General features: G+C 38.0%; 10 protein-coding genes and 2 non-coding genes across 12 annotated transcripts; 7 read left to right on the forward strand and 5 right to left on the reverse strand.

Moving 5' to 3' along the window:
• Window positions 1–545: 545 nt before the first annotated feature.
• Window positions 546–3087, forward strand: clr5 (the record flags this gene model as incomplete). The annotated part of the gene is made up of 2 exons (XM_056181226.1): window positions 546–661; window positions 1050–3087. The coding sequence occupies 2 exons, from the start codon at window positions 546–548 to the stop codon at window positions 3085–3087; spliced, it is 2154 nt and encodes a 717-aa protein (XP_056036893.1).
• Window positions 3088–4762: 1675 nt separating this feature from the next.
• Window positions 4763–7059, forward strand: stt3 (oligosaccharyltransferase subunit Stt3; the record flags this gene model as incomplete). The annotated part of the gene is made up of 2 exons (XM_056181227.1): window positions 4763–4862; window positions 4922–7059. The coding sequence occupies 2 exons, from the start codon at window positions 4763–4765 to the stop codon at window positions 7057–7059; spliced, it is 2238 nt and encodes a 745-aa protein (XP_056034921.1).
• A 170-nt stretch (window positions 7060–7229) lies between these two features.
• On the reverse strand, window positions 7230–8027 carry SOMG_02436 (NLI interacting factor family phosphatase; the record flags this gene model as incomplete). The annotated part of the gene is made up of 1 exon (XM_056181228.1): window positions 7230–8027. One exon carries the CDS (start codon window positions 8025–8027, stop codon window positions 7230–7232), a length of 798 nt encoding a protein of 265 aa, XP_056036891.1.
• A 616-nt stretch (window positions 8028–8643) lies between these two features.
• dys1 (eIF-5A-deoxyhypusine synthase Dys1) lies at window positions 8644–9795 on the reverse strand (the record flags this gene model as incomplete). The annotated part of the gene is made up of 3 exons (XM_056181229.1): window positions 8644–8703; window positions 8747–9523; window positions 9580–9795. The coding sequence occupies 3 exons, from the start codon at window positions 9793–9795 to the stop codon at window positions 8644–8646; spliced, it is 1053 nt and encodes a 350-aa protein (XP_056036892.1).
• Window positions 9796–10824: 1029 nt separating this feature from the next.
• SOMG_02438 (zf-AN1 type zinc finger protein, involved in ER membrane translocation) lies at window positions 10825–11472 on the reverse strand (the record flags this gene model as incomplete). The annotated part of the gene is made up of 1 exon (XM_056181230.1): window positions 10825–11472. One exon carries the CDS (start codon window positions 11470–11472, stop codon window positions 10825–10827), a length of 648 nt encoding a protein of 215 aa, XP_056036889.1.
• Window positions 11473–13004: 1532 nt separating this feature from the next.
• On the reverse strand, window positions 13005–13076 carry SOMG_20111. Its single transcript has one exon. It is a non-coding gene; the product is annotated as a tRNA-Gln (tRNA).
• Window positions 13077–13289: 213 nt separating this feature from the next.
• Window positions 13290–13372, forward strand: SOMG_20112. The gene is given in 2 exon segments: window positions 13290–13328; window positions 13337–13372. It is a non-coding gene; the product is annotated as a tRNA-Lys (tRNA).
• A 1235-nt stretch (window positions 13373–14607) lies between these two features.
• On the forward strand, window positions 14608–16155 carry tgp1 (plasma membrane glycerophosphodiester transmembrane transporter; the record flags this gene model as incomplete). The annotated part of the gene is made up of 1 exon (XM_056181231.1): window positions 14608–16155. The coding sequence occupies one exon, from the start codon at window positions 14608–14610 to the stop codon at window positions 16153–16155; it is 1548 nt and encodes a 515-aa protein (XP_056036890.1).
• Window positions 16156–17164: 1009 nt separating this feature from the next.
• Window positions 17165–18898, reverse strand: SOMG_02440 (transmembrane transporter; the record flags this gene model as incomplete). The annotated part of the gene is made up of 1 exon (XM_056181232.1): window positions 17165–18898. The coding sequence occupies one exon, from the start codon at window positions 18896–18898 to the stop codon at window positions 17165–17167; it is 1734 nt and encodes a 577-aa protein (XP_056036707.1).
• A 1423-nt stretch (window positions 18899–20321) lies between these two features.
• On the forward strand, window positions 20322–21383 carry pet802 (mitochondrial carrier, S-adenosylmethionine Pet802; the record flags this gene model as incomplete). The annotated part of the gene is made up of 5 exons (XM_056181233.1): window positions 20322–20357; window positions 20427–20454; window positions 20539–20546; window positions 20620–20740; window positions 20800–21383. 5 exons carry the CDS (start codon window positions 20322–20324, stop codon window positions 21381–21383), a joined length of 777 nt encoding a protein of 258 aa, XP_056036706.1.
• A 442-nt stretch (window positions 21384–21825) lies between these two features.
• Window positions 21826–23591, forward strand: osh41 (sterol transfer protein Osh41; the record flags this gene model as incomplete). The annotated part of the gene is made up of 7 exons (XM_056181234.1): window positions 21826–21981; window positions 22024–22036; window positions 22103–22136; window positions 22288–22366; window positions 22417–22539; window positions 22680–22992; window positions 23050–23591. The coding sequence occupies 7 exons, from the start codon at window positions 21826–21828 to the stop codon at window positions 23589–23591; spliced, it is 1260 nt and encodes a 419-aa protein (XP_056036705.1).
• A 772-nt stretch (window positions 23592–24363) lies between these two features.
• mrpl8 (mitochondrial ribosomal protein subunit L17) lies at window positions 24364–25060 on the forward strand (the record flags this gene model as incomplete). Its single annotated transcript, XM_056181235.1, has 2 exons — window positions 24364–24437; window positions 24508–25060. 2 exons carry the CDS (start codon window positions 24364–24366, stop codon window positions 25058–25060), a joined length of 627 nt encoding a protein of 208 aa, XP_056036704.1.
• Window positions 25061–26775: the final 1715 nt, after the last annotated feature.

Raw genomic sequence — 26775 nt, forward strand, 5'->3', positions numbered from 1 at the left:
CCAAAATCACCCTTTTTGTTAAACCTTTCTTTCTATACCTCTTGGTCTTTTACTATTTCTGACAGATGTTTCCACCATACATTTGGTTGGTTCTATAAATGTAAACGAACGCTAATGCTCAACTGTATAATTCATGAAGGAACAATTGACAAAATAAGGACATCAGATAGGTTATTCGATTTAAGAATACTGTCCAAATATAAAACATAAAACCCGAAATTTTTCGAGTTTTTATAAATACAATACTCTACAGATCAAATTAAATAAAGAGAACAATGTACACTATTTCAAAATATTTTATAATTAGCTTAGATCTAGTTTCCAAAAATAAACCTTTCTCGCTACTTTTAGTTTTCCATTCTCGTAGATTTTTTAAAAATAATATATTATTATATATTGTTATTATATTAAGCAAGAGGTTTTGTCGGTTCTGCACTAAGATGAACGAACCACACACTGCATACTCCGAGTCGCCGTGATCTCTGTTTTTTGGCTACACCCAACTCCACCAAAACATTCCCCAAGACAACCGAAAATTAATCTCAATGACGAAGGAATGGGATGGTCGAAGAGAACAAATTGTCGAACTTTCCAAAGTTCATGGAATGACGGTTCGTGAATTGCAGACACGGATGTCGAAATTATACAATTTTGAAGCCAGGTAGGTTAGAATTGGTTGTTGATATTTTGTGACATGGAAGAATATTCTTTGAAGAAGGAAACCAAAGGAAATCAACGAAGAAATAGGGAGAAAGTTTGAAAAACTAGTTATATAGGGTCCCTAGAAAGATTACAAAAGAGAAGCAACGGAGAAAGAATAATTGCGCGTCAAAGGCCCTCAGGTTAATTACATGTCGCAAGGAATGACCTTTGAAGTTGGAATTCTGGCGGTTCCATGCTTCAGTATTTTGGGTCCTTTGAGCTACAAACCGAAAGGAATGAAACTATACGTGCGCTTGTCTATTTCTATGGAAATATCATTTCATGTCCTATCGTATCAACCATATGTTCTTCTTCTCTCATAGCTTTTACTAACTATGCCTCTTTAGTATCCGGTCTTACAAGCGCGTTCTCGCCAGATGGGGAATTCATATACATCGGCAACGATTTATCTTACCGCGAACAGAAGAAGCAGTTGCTCGGACTGCTACAGGAGATGTTTCAAAAGCACTCGACGAGTTAGTTGCTCAACTGTTTTTTGCAAGACAGAGCGATAAAGATTCTCTTGCCCAAATCGAAGCCAATTTTGGATTACGTCTATCAAAGCGTGCACTTCATTATCGTCGGAAAAGACTTTCTTTAAAACGTGCTATCACCAAAACTCAAGATTCTTCCAACTTTCACGATCCTACCTCATCGTCGCCAACAGCGCTCCATCTTTCTCAACAACAATACCCACATTCTCTTTCATCGGCTTCCCGGTCCCAAGAGCAGCAAAGCATCCCGTTACTCGTTCATTCCTCTCTTCTTTCTACAGGAGCGTCCCCTCCTTCTTCTTCCGTTTCCTCTGCTTCTTCTTCCCACCCAAACTCAGTCCCTATGCCTGAGACAAGAACTCCTACACAATCGGTCCTTAATTCCCGTTCTCCCATCACCGCTTCGTCTCCATCCAACACTCATCCTCATCCACTACCCATGATTCCTTCTTACTCTTCTAATTTCTCAGTTGCTCCAGAGTCTACATCCCCTTCTTCTCACGGCGCTTCCATTCCTTCTCTTCCGTACTTGCAGAATACGTCTGTTTTTCATCCTCCTGGCCCTCTTCATCCTTCTCAACTCGCTTTCCCACACCATTTACCTACACAACCACCTCCTCCTCCCCATACTCCCCTTCCGTTTTTGTTCCATTCAAAAAAACAAGCGGCCCAGTCGCATATGAGTTACCCTCCTGAAACTCAAAATCATTCTTCTTCGTTCGTTCCTGCTCCGGTCCCTCAAGAGCCGTCTGAAAATCTTTCGGACCCTGCAATCGTTACTACAGCTTCCAATTCTTCCTATCCTTCTTCTCGCTTGCCACCATCAAACCAGTTTTACTTAAACCAAGTTCCTGGGTCTTCTTTTCCCGAGCAAACGCATCTTAATCATGATTCTACTTCAGCAATGAATGTCGTGTCGCTTCCTCCCTATTCTTCATTCCCTTCCTCGTCTTCTCTCCCTCCTCTTCCCAGTTTGCCGCAACAAACTCAACCCCATATTCCTTCTAGTCCCGTTGAAGCGAATGGAGAGCATTTGTCAGCGCGTCCTGCCAACCCTTCTGTAGCTTCTGTTTATGCAAATTATATGGGAGATCAACAAGAAGACAGAAAATCGAGCCTTTCTCAAACATATATGCCTATGTCTGAGGAGGGACAACCGTTGCAGCTAACCCATCATGTTCCTCCAACACATTCTCCCATGCTGGCAGCAGCTTCTGACCATAAGGCTTCGATACCATCTTCCTTCGTTGGAGGGCATCACTTTCAATCACCAAAATCTCCAAACCTTAGGCAGCCTCATTTGGAGGTACCGGAACCCTCCATGCGTGAGCCGTTTTTGGAGCCTATTGATAAAGAAGTTAAGCCTTCGGAAGAATTATTAAACTCTATCCAATATCAAATTGGCGAAACACATCGCGGCTCCATGTATTTACCTATGCTGAACGTACCAAATGCAGCAGCCCCTCAACAATCTTTGCCTCCTCCTAATACTTTTTATCAGGAAGGTATGACAAGTCCAAGCCAGCACGCTCAATATGCGATGCCGATGCAAAATTATTCTTCTGTTCAGTATCAGCCTGCGTTGCCTTCCAATGATGCTATAAATCCACAAACACACTTTGCTTCTTCTCAACAGTTAAATATGCCCGAAGAGAATTCGGCTCAATATGCCATACCTAATGCCTATATGGGTCGATTCCCCCAAACGTCTCATCATCCGTCTGCTAATTTACTGGATGCAAGTGCTTCATTGAACCCTGTTCAGAATCCACTTATTATGCTTCATCATGCTAATCAAGATTACATTGCTATGGGTAGGCCTGAACACTCTATTCCAGAGCAAAGCCATGTTGTTCCCGCTTATTCTGATGTCGACTCGCGTTTTGTTTAGGAATAATTATCCACTAATTATTGTATAATCTCATTCTCTAATATTTTTGTGAATATCGTCTTTTCTTTTTTGTTTCGTTTTTATTTCTTTTAATTAACCACCACATCGCTCGTTTTTGCCTATGGAAATTTTATTGATGTCGAAAGTACTATTGATTTTACTATGTATTTACGGATTTTTTTTTTTTTTTTTCTTCTCTTTCTATTTTTTGATTTTTGTACGGTTAGAGGACTCAATTTGGAAAAGTCATATTTTGATTTCTTGCTTTTGTGGGTTTAACAAATTGCCTGTTAGCTGTTTATATAATATATCTTTCTTCAATTTAATTTAAACACTATCAAATACTTAATGATTGTCGGTCTGGTCGATCCAACCAAAAAAATGAGAAACTTTTGGTGATGTATATATAAAGTGGATAATTTTATGTAACGGTCTCGTTTCATCTCTATCGTTCATTTAAAAATATTTGTTTCATGGATCCCTTTTTATGTGTAAATATAAGGAATAGATCGTATATCCATAGAACTTATTCGAGGCTGGATCTTGACCTTGAATATACCATACTAATAGCTCTTCCGATTTCAAGTGTCTGTTTCGTGGAAAAGGAATCATTTCCATCAAGTATTTTGACAAGGATGTACCAGGGAATATAGGTAGAGAGACGGTATGTTTAAAACGAGTAAACTTGGGTTCAAGGGACTCATTGAATCATAGTTTGGATAAATGCTTCATACAAAGTAAGTGATAAAGTTTTGTAATGATAGAGCATATATAGGATCAGAAATTCACTGACTGAATACTATCCCGTTTCATTGAGGAGCAAGGGCATTAAATTCATATTGTCAATAAAAAGGGAAACCGGTTTGAAAAACAGTCCTCACGGTATAAGTTTGATGAAAACGAAGCATGCCTTTGAAGAAACTTTGCACACTTGAGACCACGGTAGAATTGACGACCCAAAGATAGTAAGGAAACGGTATAGAATTATAATAATGGCCCAAGTTACTGATAAAAAGACTTCTATACACAAGGGTTTATCTTTTTGTCAAGAGAATAAATAAAAGAGAGAACGACAGGACAGGTACTAGTATCAGTTGCAAGTGGTTGCTCTTCATCTTTTTCTGCGAGAATGATACATTCCATCCGATATCGCTTATGGACTTGACTGATGTTATAGTCATTATCATTCATCCTCGAGTTCATGCAAGAGAAGTGTCCCCAAAGGCCCAAACAACCATAGTTTTTAACATTTTAAGAATATTCATGTAAATAAGTATTTAAATAAAAGTTAAATTGTCCGGAAACGTGATATGATGACTTGGGAAGCTCGATGGAAATGCGCAGACTCAATTAACTCAGCTTGAGAACTTATCTTTACTTAAAGAACTCAAAGAAAAAAAAGCAGAATTAATAAATATTCTAGTAAGCCACTGTCTTTCGCAAAAGGTTAGAGGTGCGCTTTTCGTTGACCACGGGAATGAGGACCCACAAATTAAGCATAGGAGATCAATAAACAAGAGTTTTATTAAAAAAATGGAAGAAAATGAATAAAATATTTAGTGGTTTTGAGTTTTTACGTTTAGTTAGCAAAGCCTTTCGTTACCACTCCTTCAGACCTAGGCTCAGTACACCGACCGAGAGCCAAACACACTGTTGGAAACATAGCAGGTCAGATATGGGTGAATCTGCTAAGAATTCCACGAAAAAGGTGGTTAACTCACATGAAAAGGACTGGAAGATTCCTTTGAAGGTCCTCATTCTTTTCTGTATTATCGGTAAGTTTATACTGACTAGATATCATAAAGAGTGGATTTACTGACAAGAACGCAATTAGTTACTTCTGCCTCTTCTAGATTATTTTCTGTAATTCGTTATGAATCTATCATTCATGAATTCGATCCTTGGTTCAATTTCCGAGCGACAAAAGTGTTGGTTGAACAAGGCTTCTATAACTTCCTTAACTGGTTCGATGAACGCAGCTGGTATCCTTTAGGCCGTGTAGCTGGTGGTACTCTTTACCCCGGGCTTATGGTGACTTCTGGCATCATCTATAAAGCACTACATTTCCTTAAACTTGATGTTGATATTCGTGATATTTGCGTGTTGCTAGCCCCTGCATTTTCCGGACTTACAGCTATTGCTACTTACTACCTTGCAAGAGAACTGAAAAACGACGCCTGTGGTCTTTTAGCTGCCGCTTTTATGGGTATTGCACCTGGTTATACATCACGCTCTGTTGCTGGTTCATACGACAATGAGGCTATTGCTATTACACTTCTCATGTCTACTTTTGCGTTATGGATTAAAGCTGTTAAGACCGGAGCTTCTTTTTGGGGTGCTTGCACTGGCTTGTTGTACTTTTATATGGTAACTGCTTGGGGTGGTTATGTATTCATCACGAATATGATCCCTTTGCATGTTTTCGTCTTACTATTAATGGGGCGCTATACTTCTAAACTTTACATTGCTTACACTTCTTATTATGTTATCGGTCTTTTGTCCTCTATGCAGGTACCTTTCGTTGGCTTTCAACCTGTCTCCACTAGTGAGCACATGGCTGCCATGGGTGTCTTTGGCTTGATTCAGCTCTATGCATTCTACTATTATGTAAAGGGTCTTGTTTCTTCCCAGCAATTTCAAACTTTGCTTCGTTTAGCTTTGGGTGCTCTTGTAGTTGGTGCTTCAATCGGTCTTTTCTTCCTCTCTTCTTCCGGTGTGATTGCCCCCTGGACTGGTCGTTTTTACTCTCTTTGGGATACCAATTACGCTAAGATTCACATTCCCATTATAGCATCTGTCTCTGAACATCAACCTCCTACTTGGAGCTCTTTGTTCTTTGATCTTCAATTGTTAATTTGGCTTTTGCCTGTTGGTGTTTATCTTTGCTTCAAGGAGCTTCGCAATGAACATGTTTTCATCATTATCTATGCTGTAATGGGTACTTATTTCTGTGGTGTCATGGTTCGTTTAATCTTGACTCTCACTCCTTGTGTGTGTATCGCTGCTGCTGTGTCTATCTCAACACTTTTGGATACTTATTTTGGTCCTGATGCCGAAGAATCTGTACCTTCCGGTAAAACCACTAAGAGTAAACCGAGATTATTCCAATATTTCTTGTCGGGTACTTCGAACGTTGGTATCTACAACATGCTTTCTAGAATAATGGTTCTTGGTTCCATCACATATTTCCTCGTTCTTTTCGTCTACCACTCCAGCTGGGTTACTTCCAACGCTTACTCTTCTCCTACAGTAGTTTTGTCTACTGTTTTGAACGATGGTAGTTTGATGTATATTGATGACTTCCGTGAGGTTTATGACTGGTTGCGTCGGAATACTCCCAATGATGCTAAGGTTATGAGTTGGTGGGATTATGGTTACCAAATCGCTGGTATGGCTGATCGTCCAACTCTTGTCGATAACAACACTTGGAATAACACTCATATCGCTACGGTCGGTAAGGCTATGTCCTCGAACGAGGAAGCTGCTTATCCTATTCTCCGTAAGCATGATGTTGATTACATATTAATTATATATGGCGGTACGCTCGGGTTCAGCAGTGACGATATGAATAAGTTCTTATGGATGATTCGTATCTCCCAGGGCTTATGGCCTGAGGATATCATCGAACGTAACTTCTTCACTCGCAGTGGAGAATATCGTACTGATGATGCTGCTAGTCCAACTATGCGTGAATCCTTAATGTACAAGATGTCTTACCATGGAGCTTGGAAGCTGTTCCCTCCTGGCCAAGGTTATGACCGCAGCAGAGGCCAAAAATTACCAACCAAAGATCCACAGCTCTTTACCATCGAAGAAGCCTTTACTTCCATGCATCATCTTGTCCGTTTGTATAAGGTGAAGAAGCCTGATACTTTCGGAAGAGATTTGAAACAGGTTTCGTTGTTTGAAGAAGGAAAGCGTAAAAAGATACGCCGCCCTACGAAAATGAACGAGCGTCCTTTAAGGGCCTAAGAAATGATGTTACGCTTAAAAGTACATTCTTGTATGATTTAATTTGGTAAGATATATGCATCAATCTTCAATTACTGTAGATGTTATTTTAATAAACTTAACAAATTTTGAAAAGCAAAAAAATAAAAATATATACAAACTGTGTATTCATGTCGATACATAGCAAGTTTTTAATCAATCTGCCCTTCCGCTTGCTTAACGGTACCGGAATCTTGTTTGTAATTTTCGATAGCTTGATCTAAACATTTCAGATTCTCATCTTGCGACAGATTATAATTCAAACGGAAAGGATGCTGAAATATGTAGTTACTAACATTCGGAATGTCTTTCAAGTGTTTTAAATAGCGAACGGCACAAACCAACATAAAATCCTTTCGATAATCAACGGTTGAATGAGAAAAGTCCGAAACATGGATATGATTAAATGGATGAGCAGCACACTTCACTTCTGAGTCGTCAATAATGACCGTATTATACTGAGACCAGTTGGCAGCTTTTCCGTTTCCATCTGTTTTAAGATTTTCCCAAATTGCATCTAAGTTTTTAAATGTTTGCACTTTGCTGTTGAAATGAGCTGTACTTAAACCCATATTTTCGCGAGTCCAACAGGCCGTTAGAGACTTGATCTGTTCAGAAGTCATGATACAATTTAGCATCGCATTAACGTTATCGCGCCTAGAAGAGCTATAGACCATAACAGAATAGTTTGAGAACGCATATTTCAAAAAATTTTTAACACCTGGACGTGGAATTGCTGTAGAAGAAGCACTACTCACGGACGTATGTGAACGGTCTTTTATAGGTCTACTTAATAGCGTTCCGTTCAAATCTAAAACTAGTAGTTTCCTGTTGTCGGTTTCGATACCTTTATTTTTGAGCCTTTCGAGGTAGAATTGTGAAGGTTTGGGTGTCATTATGGGCCTAATAAAATATGGTCTTTTTGCAAGCTGTGGAAACCGAATAAACATGAAGGAATGCTACTAATCAGAGATGATGGATCACTGCTTTTAATTGTCAGTCTAAAAGAGAACCGAACAAACCATAAACTTACGCAGTATTCCGTTAACTAGTGAAATTTTTATCTGTTAACTTACTGCTCAGAAACAAGCAACTTATTGGATGGTTTAATACTGTTTCTTTCAATATGGAACTGTGTTTACGACAGAACTTGTCCAGCAAAGCGCTTTTGAAGAAACTGAAATAAAAGTTTTAAATAATAATTGGTTTGCATTTTTCAAGTCAAACTAATGAGGAACTGCTTGTAGACGCTCTAGCTAAGCGCTCTAATGAATTGCAGAAACAATATACATACGAACTTGGCAAAGACATTATTTGCAGTAAATCTTTAGATGCTCTATAAAGGTTATCCGAGAAAAGTAATAGTACATAGCTGTTAGTGATTATCAAACAATAGATGAAGGCAGATGAAATAAAGCCTTGGCTTTTAGGAGGTAATTATATTACTTTTTGATAAATATCTATCTTTCTGAGTTGACACGCTCTTCCAAGTATTTGTCTTTTTTGTTTACTTAATGGAAGAACAACAGGTAGAGAGAAACAAGTAAAATACGAATAATATGTGATCTATTTCGCAAAGGTAGAAGCGACAATTAGCGGAAAAAGAAGACTTACTTCACCGTAGACCTTGAGCTGTGTTAGATACGATAGTATTTATGTGAATGCTTACCTTTACTCTTTTAGCATCAGAACGGATCTTTCCCCAACTGACGGCCTCATCAGGTCGTGCACCGGCATCGCTTCCGTCGAACTCATTTCCAGAATTGATGTACACGCTCCAGTCAGCGCCATTACGCATTAAGTTTGCATTACAGATATGATGCTTCACAACACCACCTCCGAGGATAATGATGCCTGTTTTGTTGGCACGCACAGCATGCGAATTGATATTACGGATATCGGCCACGATATCAAGGCTAATAGGACGTGGGTCGGCCTTGTAGGTATGAAAGTAAAGCATGTCACCAATTGAACCATCTGTCAAAGCAGGGCAATAAACTGGTATATTGTTTTTATAAGCCCAATAGTAAACGCTTCTCTCATCATTTATTTCCTTACCAAGACGATGGATGAAGGAAGAAGGAGTCCAGTGTGTACCAAGAGTTTCTTGTTCTTCAACCATCTTGTCCAAAATGGGCATGAGCCACTCTTCAAAGCGACAATAGTTGTCGTTAGGTACAATGAGGTTGCCGATACGATTTAGTCCTTTTTCGCGAAGACCTTTTCCTTCCATGTGGAATTCACCAAGATAAGTGGGACCAAGGCATTTGATCAAATCTTCTTCCACACCTCCTGCGGTAGTTACAAGGACGTCAACGCATTTGTTCTGTACTAAATAACGCAAGATTTCACGAATACCGGACGAAATTAGGTTACTGGTGTAGCCAAGAAAGACGGTAGCCTTTTCACTCTTTCCTTCCGGAGGATTGGGATCACGCCAATCTTTCTAGACTTAAGTTAATCTTGGATTTCAAAAGAAAGAAAAAGATATATATTTCTTACCATCTCGTTAATAATTTGGATTGCTTGGCTAAGGTGCGTAGCTTGAAATCCCATCTTCCCATAGGATTGCATCAACTCTTCGACAGAGATTCCAGGTCCTCCATTCTGCTTTCGCTCATCGTAATGATTGAAATCGGGGCCCTCAACAATCACATCCATTCCTTGGGGTTTCTCAGAAGCCACAAAGACAGCATTCTTCGCAGAGTTTTCTTCCATTGTTTTATATTTCTATTAACAAAAAATAAAAAGTATTAAAAATCCAAAAATCCAAATTTTCTACGGTTCAAATGATCACTACCAAAATCTCAAAATTTTTTATGAAAAACCAACTAAAAATACAAAGTTAGTAACAAGCAATTGCAATTATTAAAAGAATGACAAAATTACATTCTAATAAGCAAAAAACACTAATGTATCGCCTTTTATTTATACTTGGTTTGTTTTGTTGAGTTGGGAAGATGGAAGATGTGGTACGTTAAATGTTTTTAATAGAAAATAAACAGAAGAGAAAAATAAAAAAAATAAACAAGAAAAGATTCTTGATTCATACGCATATTCAATTATCTGAATGAATAATTAAACAAGAACTATGGACATGGTCAGATGGATTGTTGAGAAAATTTCTTCTCAAACAACAACAGCAATATCCAAGGTACCTTACATTGCTTGAAATGTAATAAGGTAAATTTGGCAACTATCATATTTATTTAGGGGCCATTTGCAGTTTCCATTCGAAGCATGAATGCGGATTATGGTGATTTCAAATCAATTAAACCATAAATGTGTCGTCCATGATATTATCTATCATAGCAAAGAGGAAAAAATAAAAAAAGGTGAATACAAAACAAAAGGGTTTCATTGTAGGAAAATTATTTCGTTGACTGGATGCATAGAAGCAAAACAAGAGGATAAAATAAACGGTTTAGGCATGCTGTAGCAAATCGGAAGCAAAAAGGAATTCTAGTATAAGTAAATGTAATGTAAAAGCTTAGATCAGGAAAGCCACGGATGCAGGTACAAGGAGAACAATCATAAAAATATTAAAATAAGGGTGAAACATTAAGATTAGATTGCTAAAGGTTCTTTAGAAGAATTAAAGGATCCATAAAGCATACAATTGAAAAAAAAAACTCTTTTGAGGTTGGAAAGATGCAAACAAAAAGTACAAAGCAAAGGTCCATCAATCATTACGAAAAAAAATCTGACCGGGAAAGTGAAAGCGGAATTTGGAGGTATTGAACCAGTTTATACTTTACTAATCAATCCGTCACAGTGCTCCTTTTCTAGTTTAAGACGGTTTCGTTCATGTTCCTCCTTTCGTAGATTCTTGAGAGCATTACAATCATGATCTTCCATGAGTCGATGGGCGGCGCAATAAGCCATGTCGCAATGTAAGCAGTGGCCAGCCAAGCGAAGTGTCAGTTTTGTACAAGTTGGCTGCGAACAGCGTCTTCTGAATGGATGGGAAGAAGGGGGAGAAGCAGTGGCCTTGATGGGATTTTGTTCAGAAGGTGGCAAGGGAGGAATCGTAGTTTTAAAGGTTGAGGCGGAAACGGAAGAGTTACATGAAGGGAGGGAAGAGAATTGTGAAGGATGCATAGGTTCTACACTCAAATAAAACGACAAGGGAGAAGAGTCATCAAAGACAGAGTGATCCATAGGGGAAGAAGATAAGGGGGAAAGGCAAATGACAGAGTCTTGTGAAATTCCATAATTATTACAAGTTAAATCCATATTGAGACGGGCGCCATGGTAATAGAAACGGTAAAACAGCTTTGCATTGTCAGGAAGGATTCCTTGGCGGGACAAAAGATCAAAAATTTGCCCGATGAGAGTATCGGGATGAATATCGATTGTATAAGAGATTCTGCCGGATAAAATTTGGAGAAGCATGGAGGCGTCGAAAAGAGCTAACAAGCAAGATTTGCAACGAACACGGAATCGGAAACGAAAAGGGAAAAGTTATGTATGATGAACAAGTGAATGAATTCAACGTTATCAAAGGTCAAAATTGAGGGAAGAGTACGACAGAGGAGGAAGAAGGAAGCAACAGAACGGATTCAAAACAGAGAAGAAGTAAACAAGGATATGAAAAAAATCCTTTAGATAGGGTAAAACAAATTGAATTGAAATTGAGGTAGGAAGAATAAAAAGCAAACGAGAAAGGAAACCAGACTTCAATGCAATGGACCTCACAAGGTAATCAATTCATAAACAATTCAAACGGAACCGCAAAGTTAATGTCAATTGAAACTGTTCTAGAGTAAAAGAAAAAGAATTCTACTATGAAACAGTAAAATCCAGGAACAGATTTGAGTATAGGGATTGGGATTGAGATTGGAATAGGGAAAGAGTAGAAAGCAATAGGAAGGAAGAAGGAAGTGGGTGTACGAGATTCGCTGGCCTAATAAGTTGTGTCAAAACTGCGGGTAAGGTTGTCATTGCGTACTATGAACCATGATTTGCCGATACGTTTCGTTTTGTTATACTGAGGAAGGCCAATGCCTAACAAACAAGAAGGAGAGTCTTTAGAGATGGAAGAAACGAAAGCAACAATAACAAAAGAAAAACAAAGAAACCCAAGTTCTAGTAAAGGATATGCGAGGTCAACTTGTGCAGGATACAAGACACAAGTAAAGCTCATCGAACAGGATCATTTGTATAGTATCCTTTTGTGTTCCTCCTAAGAGTGAATACGATTGTATGAGTGCGTAGAAAATTCAGAGGCAAAGACGTTTCTAAGCATCAAAATGGTATAGTTATAAAGCTAAAAGTGATTTTCAAGTAGTTATAGAGTTGGCCGTCATTGCGAAAGCCCATGGCTCCTGGTCCTCTTTTCTCATATCTGCTCATTAGCATAACGGTAACTGAAACCGGGATGAAGCCGGAAACCTTGAGTTTACGAGGTTGTTAGAAAGAAAATGGAATCGATGTACGTTTGAAATAATCGTAAAGCTCGTTGCACCGCTGGTTTTGCATTCATTTCGAAAACTCTTGTTTATTTACATGATCCAAGATGATAATACATCATAGAAAAATTATCTAAGCGAAGGTACTGACTGATTTGGAAATGAAAAGATTGAATCCATGAATGGAAATAATTTTATGATTTCACACAATTCAAGGAAGCAAAATGAATAGGAATTTTGATTCTAAGCGATATGAAACTATGTTTGATATGCCGTTACAGAGTTCCTAAAATCGGAAAAGGAAGAAACCAAGTGTTAAATGCATGAGACTACAGAGTTGAAGCTATTAGGCAACAGGTCGTTGAAAAAGTTTGTTCGGAATACTTTATACGGTAAATTCTTCCACTGCCCAGCCTTGGTAGGATTGCGATGTAGTCTTTTCGAGGTCATTTTCATTTGCATTTTTCTAAAATTCTTCCTTCTATCCTAAAAAGAGGAAAAATTTACGGTAGTCGAAGGTCGTACTGGGAATCGAACCCAGGTCTCGAGAATCAAAATCTCATGTGCTAGCCATTACACCATACAACCGTGTTGAGCTCCAGTAAAAAATAGCAAATATATAGCAACACCTACGAAAGAGGAAAGAAGGCTTTTGAAAACTAGAAAGTCCTTGTCTTAATGAAGGTAGCACCATTAGAACGATGGAACAAAAGGCGAGCGTTCGCTTCCAACTCGCCAGGATTGCTCCTATTGAAGGAGGATCTTATAATAAAAAACAAGCTAATTCGTTTTCTGAAAAAGTCCCGGGTAGCTCAATCGGTTTAGAGCGTCTGACTCTTACGAAGGTCATCAGAAGGTTGCGAGTTCGAGTCTCGCCTTGGGAGTTCTTTACCTTTTTATTGAATTTCACTATGCAATTAAGTACTTGTCTACAGAATGCTTGCTTTTGTTTTGCTTTTTTCCTTTTTATTTTATTTTCTTTTGTAATTTCTGTAAATGTTCAACTTCCATATCGCGCTTCTGTTTCCAAAGGTTTCCCTTCCTACCCGTTCAGAGTAGCCATTCCACGATTTTTTTCATCGTCGGAAGTCTACATACAAACATGTAGACGTTCCCCATAAAAAGAAAAACAAAACAGTTTCTTTTACTTTTTTTCAATTCTTTTGCAACTATTTTTACTGTTTACAATCGTAATAAATGCGATCCAAAGATAAAATTGACTATCATGCAACCGACAATATTCACCTCGCCTTTCCCAATATTTTTTTTTTCTTTTCTTTTGCATTTTTCATAATGACATAAAGAGCCAGTACCGGGTTTCCTTTTTTTTTTCACTTGTAATACCCGAGGAGTATGTGAAGTCATCCACGGGCGTGCCGCGCAAAACATGTTGTTTAAACATTTGTTTTCTTTTTTTTTTACTTATCTTGTTGGCTGGACCGATACCGACTGAGAATTAAAGCTGCGACTTTTCTGTACCCGATTCCCACATCGGCATTTCTTCATCGGTATTGTCATAAATCGACCAATAACGTTATTGTTTTTGGCCATAAAAAAAAAAGTAAACGACAGTCTGATTTCCGGGCCTATTCAAATTTACTTTAAATACTTAAAATGATAAAGTTTTTTGGTTTAGCGAAGCTGTCGCAGATTATCGGATACGTTTTCCATTGTCCTTACATATTACGCAACCACAAAAAAAGATAGGGGGCTTTCCATGTCATTCGAAAGGGTCAAAGTATGTCATTACCGCAAAACTTATAAGAAGCATGAAACCACGCAAAACTTTGTGTGAATAAACCACCTAGTGGGGCCGTGCGACAAATTAATAATTAATTCAGCTAATAATCAAGGTTGAACCGCACTCCTGTTTCTTTCATTTGTTTTTTTATGTTGTGTCCTTTTTTATTTAATTTATTTGCATAGGCGTTTTAGACATTTACGTGTTCCTCTTAATTTTCGCGTCGCGTTATCTTTTGCTAACAAATATCCTTTCATTGCTTTAGCGAATTATCCTTACGGTTTCTATTTGTATACATTTATAAATATCCAACTTGGCTTTTTCTTTCGTTGTTAATCTCTTGTTCGTTTGGTAATAGTTTTCTAAAAGGTTGTTGGTATGTCTTCGGATTCTAGTTTTGCTTCTCTTCATAAAACCGGGACTCAAGCTATCCCCGATAGTAAGTCGCTTAGCAATACCCGCTCCAACAGCGCTGATGTGACCTCCAACTCCTCGCAACCCACGGGAGATTTGAAAGACGATGAAAAGAATGTTTTCGATTCTTCGTCAGAACTGGAGAAAGGATCGAACCATTCTACTAGTGAATGGAAGAAATTCTTTGACGTCTTCATTTGTGGTGTTGCCCTGATTTCCGATGGTTATTGCTCCAATTCTATCGGTACTGTCATGACAATATTAAAAAAGCTTTACCCCAAAGAAACCACCACCAACAAGTCTATGCAAGATGTCGGTATGATTGCATATGTTGGTACTGTTATTGGTCAATTGACGTTTGGTTGGTATTCTGATTTTTTCGGTCGTAAAAATGGTATGATTACTGCTACTCTTATTCTCTTAATATCTACTGCTCTTTGTGCTGGCGCTTATGGTTATCACGGAAGTATCAATGGTATGATTTCTGCTTTGATTGCTTATCGATTTTTCCTTGGTATTGGCCTTGGCGCAGAATACCCTTGTGGCACCGTGGCTGCTTCCGAGAATTCGAGCCAAATGAAGTCTGGTAGACGCCACGGTTCTTTTATCTTTGTAACTGGTTCTGCAATTGACATGGGATTTGTTTTAGGTGCTTTTGTTCCGTTCGTTTTAGTATGTATATTTGGTGAGCATCATCTTCGAGCTGTTTGGCGTATGTCGATTGGTTTAGGTTGTGTCATTCCTCTCCTTCTTCTGGCTTTTCGTTTGCCGATGAAGGAAAACGGTATCTTCCTCAAATCTCGAATTCCTTATACAAAAATTCCATGGCCTGTCGTCATTCGTCTCTATGGTGTTCGCTTTGCTGTGATTTGCCTCGTTTGGTTCGTCTACGACTTGTCTGCATATGCATTTAGTTTGTATTCTAGTACTATCGTAAGTGGTATTCTTCCTCCAGATGCATCCATTGTGAGAAGCTTTGGATGGAATACTCTTATTAACACTTTTTACCTTCCTGGTTCTTGGTTAGGTTGTATATTTTCCGACATTATTGGTCCAAAGTGGTGTTTGGTGTCTGGTTTAGTCTTACAAGGTACGATTGGTTTCTTTATGTCTGGCTTTTACAACCAATTGGTTCACCGTATTGCTGGCTTCTGTGTTATATATGGTATCTTCTTGTCAATGGGTGAGTTTGGCGCTGGTGGTAACATTGGTTTGATGGCTTCCAAGACTTCTCCTACTGCCATCCGCGGTATCTATTATGGTCTTGCCGCTGCTATTGGAAAATGTGGTGCCATTGCCGGTGTTTACGCTTTTGGCGGTAACCAAATCCGAATTTACTTTTATGCTGCTAGTGGAATGGCAATGTTCGTAGCCATTATATCCTTTTTCTTCCTTCCTCATATCAATCAAACTTGCATTGAAGATGAAGATCAACGCTTTGTGCAAGCTTGTATAGATTCCGGATACGGAAATCCCTATGATCATGAAGAGACCGTCCTCGCCAAAGCATAAAGTATGTTGCCTTGGCTCATGTCTTTGATGTCGAACATAATGAGTAATGAACCTTTAACGCGAAAAAGAAAAAAAAAAAGAGAAACTAACTTTATTTATTATTTAATTATTTGAAATGACTTCTAAACATACATTCGGCTTTCTCAACAACTCAAAAAACAAAATTTAAAGAAAGTGCTTTGTTTTTGACTCTTGAGTTCAACCTCAGGGAATCTTCCTTGATTATAATGCTGATCTTCTTTGAATTAAAAACATCTAGACTATTAGATATGTTTTTGCGCCAACTCAACTTGGCTTTTCTTTTCTTTTTGAAATAAGAACAAGCAAAAAAAAAAAAAATTTCAAAAGAAAGCACGATCTTTGATCGTTGGATCGACTAATCTATAGACAGGGTTCTTGGGTATTATGGTTAACACCTATATCAATTTGTTTATAGGAAAAAAAAAGGGCATTTAGAATAGAGAATAGTGTTTGTAACTTGTATATATATATATATATAAATAATAATAATTATTTTTTTTTTTTTTTTTTTTATTTCGTGACATCCTGGTTTTTACGCTGTATGATTGTATGACCGAGTGTATATTTCTGTGAATAAAAATCCATCCTACTTATGTTAGACTTTAGCTTTTGTGAAAGTATTCTCAGTTTCAGAAATCTGATTAACTGAATGAACTGACGATTAAAATATATGAAGTCAGATCAGTCGAGTCTCAGATTGAAAGATTCGTACTTTAACTGCAGGGTTTAGTAACTTCTAGGATAAATCTAAATAGCGATTTCGTTCAGTCTTTATCTAGATTTTCACTGTTTACAATTTGTAATACTGGGACTCTTTTGCATTATTCATGATACGATATCTGGGCCGTGGCATTCTCGTTGCTTCTCAGCTTTACTCTAAAGTAGCTTGGCATTAATAATTACAAGTAGTTGAAGTGAACGAACGAAAGCAAATACATTTATTAACTCAAAAAGAAACCTTATCTACATACAATACACAATTCGGGAATTAGACATCATCTGCTCCATGGTTTTCTTCCATATTTTGATTATCCAAAAGGCCGCGAACACGAAGGAACGCGAAATAGTACTTAGCGGTTATCTTTCGCATCCGTTTTCCTAACAAAATCATAAAGAAAGATGTAAAAATAAAGAAGAAGCATAAGATACCAATAGAAATGTAGGTTTTTTCAGTTCCAATGCTATCAATCCAGCTTTGGCAAGCAAATGTAAAGACATAACCAAAGGTATTATTAATTACAGACACAGCCACCATGCCTTCTAAAACCATCCCAGGGTATGCGTCCATCAAATAAGCCATAGCGGTATCACCAGCGCACCCCCATCCGAAACCAATACATCCCAAGCCAACATAGGTTGGGGCCCAATGCCAGTGACGGGCTGTTCCAATGCCAAACAAGAAGAGACCTAAAGGATTAATTATACAAGGAAGAATCATCATCCAAAGACGCATCTCAGCTTCTTTAACACCCTTGTTACGCTTAGCAAACCAAATTACTATATAATCACCCAAGTAACCGGCATAAAAGCACCCAATGGTGGCTCCAATAATAAGTGGAACGTTCATAATCGCTACAGCATTGTCACCATAATTATAAGGTGCCTCCATCCAATCTTCTTCCATCGTAGTTAAATAAAAGGATAGCCAAGCATTTTGAGCGCCCCATTGTAAGCCTGAGTAAATGACAGCAGGAAAAAGAAAAATGCGCAGGGTTTGGACGAGTCGTACTACATACTGCCGGAAACCCCATCCAGAAAGTGATGTCGCAGGGGTGAACAAGGCAATTCTTTGCCAATAAGAAGGACGTTTATATGAATCTGTGGAAGCGCCAGTAAACTCTTTTACAGAAACCTCGTGTTTGGCTGTATCTAAAGAAGGCTGCTGATCATCCTTTTTCTCTTCGTCTAGCTGCTGATCGTCCTCTTTCTCTTCGTCTAGCTTTTGGGCACCTTCCTGAGTCGCAACAGTTCGTTGTTTTCCAATTTCAAAGGCTTTGGTACGATCAAACGCAGTTTCTTCAAAAGTGAATAAGAAAAGAACAAAGGTAATGGCACAACAAATCAACCCCCACCAACCAATCCAGCGCCAACCTTGAGAGGAGGCAACGTATCCAGCCGCCAGGGGACCGAGATACGTACCAACGGAGGTGGAAAGAATGTAAATACCAATTTTTATACCACGCTCATGTTCAAAAACAATTTCGGATAGAGAAAATTGGGTTAGAGCTTCTGAGGCGGATTCACTAATACCTACAAATGCCTGATTGGCAATTGAGTTTGGCGCATTTTTTGTCTTGGCAAACCATAAAGAGCCTAGCATACCAAACACAAGACAGATCATATAAACGCAACGTCTTCCATACAACTGACTAGCAGGCATGAAGATATAGGTAAAGTAGCCAACGCAAATAAACAAAACACCAGCAGCATTATCCATAGCGTCATAGGAAATGTCAAGTTGTTCATTCATTTGATCTTGGGCAGAACCAGCATCGTTTGCGATAGCACTGGTAACCAAAGTAAACACACAAATCATGGCAATATGCCAGTTTTTTCTATATGGTTCCCAATTCAAAGGATCATTTGGATCATCGGATGGCTGAGGTTGAAGCACAATATCCCCATCACGTTTTAATTCACTATTTTCCGAAGAAGCATAATGGTGATCTTTGACCATTATGGTCGTTCCTGGCAAACCGTCTAAAAACATGTCTGCCTCCATGGTATCGAAAAGAACTGGTAAAAGCTTACAGCAAATCTAGCGTGTACTGCGCTGAAGGAAACCAATCAGTAAAGCAGAACAAGAAACGAGAAGCAAAAAAGAGAAAATGAGGCATACAAAGGCAATTATATAAGAGAATTAAATCCAAATGCCAAAAAAAAATAAAGGGAAAGAAAAGAAAACCAAAAGGCCAAGGGGTTAGAAAACGATACTTAAAGACGAACTCAATAACCCTTTTACTAGTAATATACAACAGAAACCAAAGTAATGCCTCCTAGATTTCTAAAGATAGTTTGGTACTTGATGAATAGAAACTATTCTGAATTATAAAGCAATAATCCCGTCAAAATAAATGTTCGGGAACTTTGCAATTCATGAACCAACGACTTCCAAATGCGTTAAGCAGACAGAAAATAAAAGTAATTCCTAGAAAGTCAACAACCAACCTATAAACGAAACTAACAACGTCTATATAGCTTGTCGTAATTTTCGGGTCTATCACACAAGACGACGTCCGATAGAAAAAATTCTACAAAAACGGAAAAGAAAAGCTCACTGAGCCAGAGTCAAAGGAATAGACGAAAAGAAGAAACAAAATAAAAACGTGAAGCTCACTAGAATAGATCCCGAAACCCAATCCGAAGAAGGAGTACAGGAGATGTAAAAAAAAAAAGCTTTTCTTCACCAAGCAAACTGAACAGTGACAAATACACCAGGAATTAAAAATTAAACACGACCCTGTCTTTGTTGTCTTCCACGTTATGCCCCAGCTGAATGGTCTGTCAACTCATTAAGAGCTCTAAAAGTGTTTGGGAAAAAGCAACTTCAGTGAAGCAGTGCCGTGGAAGAACTGACGATAAGAAAAATGACGTACGAAAGGTAAACAAACAAAAAGAAAAGGCACGTAGAAAAATAAAAAGAATAAAAGTATAATATATTCAAAAGAAAGGTTTTGAGGAGGTTGTGATTCAGACGTTGATGTGTGCCATATGCTGCGGGTTCAAAAAATGAAGTTGAAGCAGTTGCCGCTGGAGGAAACAGTTTTGGGTAAATATTCATCAATTACAAAAGAGATTGAATATATTTAAGAGAGAAATTTCATACGTACGCTACTCAGAAATGATGTTTGCAGACCATTCCGTTTGTATATTATCTTAGACATTTGATATTATGATTTTATGAAAAGTTTTGCTTTCTCTTGATTCTTTCTTCTCTTCTTGAAATTAGTACAACAGCTGGTATCGAAAAGGATTTCTTATAATACTAAATGATACTCATCGCTCATTCACGCCGTCCACCAAGCAGCAATTTGTGAATATTTCTACCGGCCTGACATATGTGCCACCGACGTCCAAGCGACTGCATTGTCTCCTTTCATTTTGGACTTTTCTTCTTTTGGAAGTAAAACAAGAATTTATTTGTCATGCAAGACAAAGAAGTTCAATGGAAACCCATGCTGGTAGGCTTTTTTCCCTCCAACAGAAATGAGATTTTTTGAATGGTTTATTAACAAGCGATTTTGCTGCAGGTAGGTGGTGCGGCTGGTCTTGTTGCAGGTATGTTTTCTTTCTCCAATTGCAAAAATGCTTTGGACAGGTTTTTGTTTTTGAATGGTTCAACGAACTAACGCATTTGATTAGAAACTTTGGTATGTCAAAGACAAGCATAAATATTATTCGTAATCAAAGAATTTTATAATTAACTGAATACGAAACCTACAGGTATTTCCTATATCAACTATTATTACAAGAGTGCAGTCATCGATTCCCTTTTACCAAGCAGGTGGATTCAGGCATTTGTATCGGGGCCTCAGTAGTGTTTTAGTGAGCACGCTTCCCTCAAGTATGTCAAGAGTAAAAGTAACGGTCTTGGATGATGATGATGTTAACTTGGTTATGTAGCCTCGTCGTTTTTCTTTATTTATGAATATGCAAAGCAAAAACAGAAACCGGGTGCTCAAAACCATCTTGTATCAGCTTCTGTAGCTGAAATATTCTCTTGTGCTATTTTGGCGCCTGCGGAAGCTATTCGACAACGAGCCCAAACATCAAAGATGTCTTTGTCAAAGATTGTTTCAACCTTTTTTCATTCTCGCAAAGATGTTTGGCAGTCTTTCAAAGGGATGTCTATAAGAAATGTCCCAGCTACAGCATTTCAGTTCGTTCTCTACGAGAAATTTAAGTCGAAATTTACAGAGTCCGACAAATTGTTTGGCGCTCCTAAAGGTGCCGCTTTAAGTGGAGCCATAACGGCAGCGGTTTTAACTCCCTTAGATGTCATCAAAACACAAATCAATCTACAGCCTGATGATTATAAGACAACCATTCGGCGAACTTACCAGCGTCATGGTGTCTTTGGGTTTTTCAAAGGTCTTTCATTACGTGTTTTCGCTGCTTCTTTGGGTCTCTCCATATATTTAGGAACGTATGAATATTTCAAAAATCATCTCCATATCCAGCGTCTCCGAGACCAGCATGTCGATTAAAAAAAAACTCTACGAGGTGACAATTGGCATTTATACTACGATGGATTGCTGATCCAAAAGACCAAAAAATAAGTGTACAGTCATTCTATGGATTGTGTTTACAATTCTATGATATCTCTTTTTTGCTTGAAAACCTTCTTTACTTTCTAATATATTGAAATTTTGAACCCTCTTACTTACCTTTCGTTTTATTTTCCTAAATTCCTCAACATTATCAATATGTAGTAAACAACAAACATGGCAGAATAATAGTAGTTATTTATAAATAAAAAAGGAGAATTGCTCAGCATAATCATTTTCGATTTTGTGTTCATTTTCATTTTGTTTGTTTACCATTGAAGAGTGTGTACTATTCCATGGTAATTACTTTAGCGAAACTGCGTATTGCTGTTTACCGTAACGGTTTCGGCCACCTTACGATGATCATGCTTCTTCTGGGCAGATGCACTATCCTTACCCAAACTCACCTGGAATTTTGTCTGCCATTGAAACCACGTATCCTTTGCATATCCTCGTCATGAGTAGTAAACAGACTAGTTCAGACGATTCCCGTGACAGCGAGGGAAATAAAAAGATTCGTGGAAACTCAAAGTACGTTGTTTTCAACTTGAGAATTGAATACTAACTTTGTTTATTCTAGAAATACTTGGCTGGTATGGTAATAAACGGAAGGAAAGACTTCTTTCCCGATGTTGTTTGATGATTTCGGTTATTAACAGATTCAAAGTCTTTCCTAAAGAGTATCGCTACGTTGTAAGTAATTCGGGACGACTTCATTGGAATGGATTGTGCTGCAACATCAAGGGAAAGGTTCCAACGAGAAACGATCTTGGTCTGCGTGTTTCAATAATTTTATGCTGCTCGTCTGTACGCCGTAACTCCGCTTGCTAACACTAGCTCTTAGTTCTGGCGATTTATCCTCCTTAACTGCACCTTCATTTATTCTTTCAAGCACCTCTTTGATTGAGTATTCAGCTTATTGGGTAGGCTTTTCCGAATCACCTGAGCAGGCTGTGTTCTAACAATTTCACAGGCAGAACACCCCGATCTATTTGTTTCGCTACCTTCGGGTAAAACTCCTTTAGAACGTCAGCTGTTGGTAACCAAGTGGTTTGCTAGTACCCTTAAAAACCAATATGCTACTCGTAATGAACGTGTATGTAATGAAAAATTATTCTGTTTCTCTTTGCTGTGCCTATTTCAATACTAGTTTACAATCCACAAAGAAGAATCTTGGGACATAGAACGGGATTCGGTTATTCAAGTATAGTGACTTTGAAACTAACGTGATTGTAGTATGGATCTGAGAAGAAGCCTTTGAATCCGATCTTGGGAGAATTATTCTTCGGGAAATGGTCGACGAATTTGGATAAAGATACAGAATTGACTGCTGAACAAGTCTCTCACCATCCTCCCATCTCTGCTTATCACATATACAACGCAGCTGCGGGCGTTCGCTTAGAAGGCTACAATGGTCATAAGAGCGGCTTTTCAGGCTCTCATATTCACGTAAAACAAATTGGTCATGCCCGTTTAACGTTGGAACCTCACAATGAAGTGTACTATATCACCTTTCCTCTAGTTACATTGGAGGGATTGTGGTATGGATGTAAGTCTTTTGATATACTTGTAGTTTGATGTTTGAAACGAAAGCTAATCCATGCAGCTCCATATATTGAATTGAACAAAAAATCACACATCATTTCCACAGCTGGATACATGACTACGATTGAATACAGCGGCAAGGGTTACTTTACTGGAAAGAAAAACACTTTCAAAGCCTCCGTTCATCAAAATGATTCGAAATCCGAACCTTTGTATCGTATAGAAGGATCCTGGACAGGGATGCTAAAACTCGCAAATAGCGAGGGCCTAAAGCGCGGCGTCTGGGAAGATTGGCTTGATTGTACAAACTATGCACCCATTAACATAGCTGTTCCTCCCATCGAAAGTCAGGGTGAATTTGAATCTAGACGCGTTTGGAAAAACTTTGCGGTTGCCTTGGACTCGGGAGACTATTCTGCCGCTAGCCAAGAAAAGTCGAAAATAGAAGATGAGCAGCGCCAGCTTAGACGTCAAGAGCAAACGAATAGTGAAACTTGGCAACGAAAGTTTTTTGAATGGCAAGAGTTGGACGAGGGCTTTTTAAAGGCTACTCAACATTTGAGGTACCCGATAGAAGAAGGATTGTGGAAGTTTAAACGTTAGATGAGAATGCCGCCATTGCTTTCTCCGTAGAAACGCGCATCGCTGTTCGTTCTCTTTTTTATTGGCTCGTTTTCGTCGATATTACGCATCTGATGCGTGGCCATATATGTCCTGGTTCCGTCCTATTGTACGTTTATCATTGTCTTTTCAATATAAGTAGTCAATTTTTTATGCTATTCGCTACGAACTTTCTACAAATGCTGATCACCATGCATATTCATATTTGCAAAAAGGGATGTCATATAAATTCATTTAAATAATAAAAATCGTTTATGTGACATTTTTGTGATACACTATTTTTACTGTAGTTGAAATAGTTATATTGAACTTTATGATTTTATGCATTGAAATGAATGTTAAGCATTTATCTTCTCTGGTTTAAGAAGAAAAGAGCAACAACCATTTCTGTCATTTATAAAAATTGTGACTTTTGTATTCCAAATCTTAATCACTGATGGTAGAAATGGTTTTCAGTTTACAATGGCCAGCTTGTTTCAAGTAAAGATTTTGACGAAAGATATGAAAAACAATTAGCTATAAATATTTTATTCTTAATTTCTTTGAAAGCAATTTGTATTTTTGAAATGAAGAGACAGCTGAGCTTGCCAACTGCGTCTCTTCATACATGTCCTGCATGACTATGGGTTTTTGAGTCTGAACTCTCCTCTCCACTAACCGACATTGCCAAAGGACCCAATTTTATGAGATTTGCATTGCTTCATTTTCGTATATAATATTTACGTTTTTAATTTATTATTGTATTACTTAAAAAATGACTAAAACTGTCTATTTCCGAAAATTGGGACGGCCAAGTGCTCATCGACAATCGTTACTAAGAAGCTTAGTGTATGTGTGGGATATGATATTTGTTTTTACAAAAGCTGTTTTAGAAATGGATGATTAACTATTTGTGCAGAACATCTCTGGTGAAACACGAGAATATCCAGACAACATGGGCCAAAGCCAAAGAAGCACAGAAGCATGCTGAACATTTAATTACGATGGCCAAAAAAGCAAGTCCTAAAAACAATCGACGCGATTTAGCGCAGGGAATGGTATTTGAACATAAGAGCACGTTGAATAAGGTGTTTGAGGTGCTGTTGCCTAGATATAATCAACGAAGATGCGGGTATACGCGTGTTTTGCGGATGCCTCCAAGATACGGAGACAATGCACCTCAAGCTATACTTGAATGGGTGGATGGATCCAAGGACACGAGATTCCACATGACGGCGAAAGCAGTAGGAGTTGCTTTAGCGCACAAGCGACCTTTACATCCAATGACACGAGTGAATATGGAAAAAGTTTTGATGTTTAGGAAGAACGGTAAACAAGAGTTTGACCAGCTTGTGGAAAAGGCAAAAGAAGAAGAATCGACTCGACTTCAAGAAGAGTACAAATCCGAAAAGGAAATCGAAGAAAAACCCTGGAAGCGTGGAGATCGTGTCCCTCTACCCAAATATGTATAAACCATTTTGGCCTTTCCAATATGAATCAGCAAAGCTAGCTCATCACTCCTAGGCCACCACGTGCTAGAGATAATTTAGAAACGAAACGTGAAGTTGACTAGGCAGTCAAATGGGAAAGATTGTATGCCGTTACAATTTTCCTTTTCGATAGGATTTTATCAAGAATTTATTTCTTGATTCCTTATGGATATCATGCATGTACCGTCACTCGACAATTGTACAAGAATAGAGAAAAAAGAATAGTTTCGAAAAAGTGCGACCGTAGTTATTGTAAGTGGAAGCTTTCAGAGTTGATTTTCAAAAAAGAATAATGCATCAAGTGCGACACTTTGAAAACTGAATATATTCTTCTTCTACTATATACCTATCTCTACCTATGCCTATACCTTAACCTGTAGCTTTCCAAGTTCTTATAAGGATACAGAGTAACTTACTGTAAACCATTTACGGTTCTTCAGCACGACATTATTTTGTTTTAGTGAAATTGCTTCCTTTCACTAAGCCTGTTTAAACAATGGAGGAAATTACAGTAAATGGTATATGAGAGTGGCAACGAGCTTGACGGCTTCTGTTATCTGAGATTTGTGATCCTTTCCATAAGCGGAAAATATTGGACGATAACAATAAGGTTCAAGTAAAGTTACGTCATTCCGCATGATATATTATATTTAAACTTTTGAAAGTCAGACGGGATTTATATAAGGGAATTTTCCCTTTTTGCTTTAGAAAGTGCTTTGGTTTTAGGCAACTATTCTTGGAGTTTTTTATTTTTTTTAACAAACTACTGCGTCCTGTATGCTAAAGGAGGAGTTTTTTGGAACGGAAAGAAATGATTCCAAGGAAGTATGTTGCCTAAAACCAAAACTTTGCAAAAGGCAATTTCGTCTCGATTTGTCTTTGGTGGTGGTGAAAGAGGGAGATAAATTTTTGATTTTTTCTTTAAACTAGTTTTTGGTATTTTTATGATTTTAGATGAAGAGCATTCATGATCACTTCTCAAGCATGGTTGTAGCTTGAGAAGTGGATATCCTAAAGTCTAGGATTCAAGTACTGTGTTGTAAGTAAGTGTATATATATTTATGTTATAAAAGGTTATTTTGGAATTTTTGGCGATTGTCTTTAAACATTTTTTTTTGCGCTTACATGGAAGTATGTGAACGTACAAACAAATAAACAAACGAAACGAACTGAAGTGAACTGAAATGAACTAAGATGAACTGAAATGAAACAAAGGGGTTGATGAATTCTTGTTGAAATATTGAACGCTTCGAAACAAAAGATGAAAAACATGAAACCGTTATAGATGAACGAGATGAACGAGAAGGAATCAAACAGGAAACCCGAGCTATGGAACGTTGAAATTGAGAGCATGAAATCAAAACGCTTTGAACTCTGAAACGATGAAAATGAATCTTTGAAGGAACAAAACAAACCAAACCTCATCAACTTGAACTATGAATCCTACTATGAACTGAAACCCAGGTATCAACCAATCTCTTGAAACAAAGCAACTACACCGAAAAGCAAGGTTTAAACTGTTAAAAAACTTTGTATTAAAGCAAAATAAACATGAAATCTCAGTTGAAAAGATCAACCAGAAACAAACAAAACAATTGGAATGGATAAATGAAACAATGGAGGTGGAGGCTTTTTTGTCTGTTCCATTTGTTTTGTTTGTTTCTGGTTGATCTTTTAAAGTTTTTTAAACCGAAAGA

The sequence above is a fragment of the Schizosaccharomyces osmophilus genome, chromosome 1 (genome assembly GCF_027921745.1).
Source record: "Schizosaccharomyces osmophilus chromosome 1, complete sequence".
Lineage (NCBI taxonomy): Eukaryota > Fungi > Ascomycota > Schizosaccharomycetes > Schizosaccharomycetales > Schizosaccharomycetaceae > Schizosaccharomyces > Schizosaccharomyces osmophilus.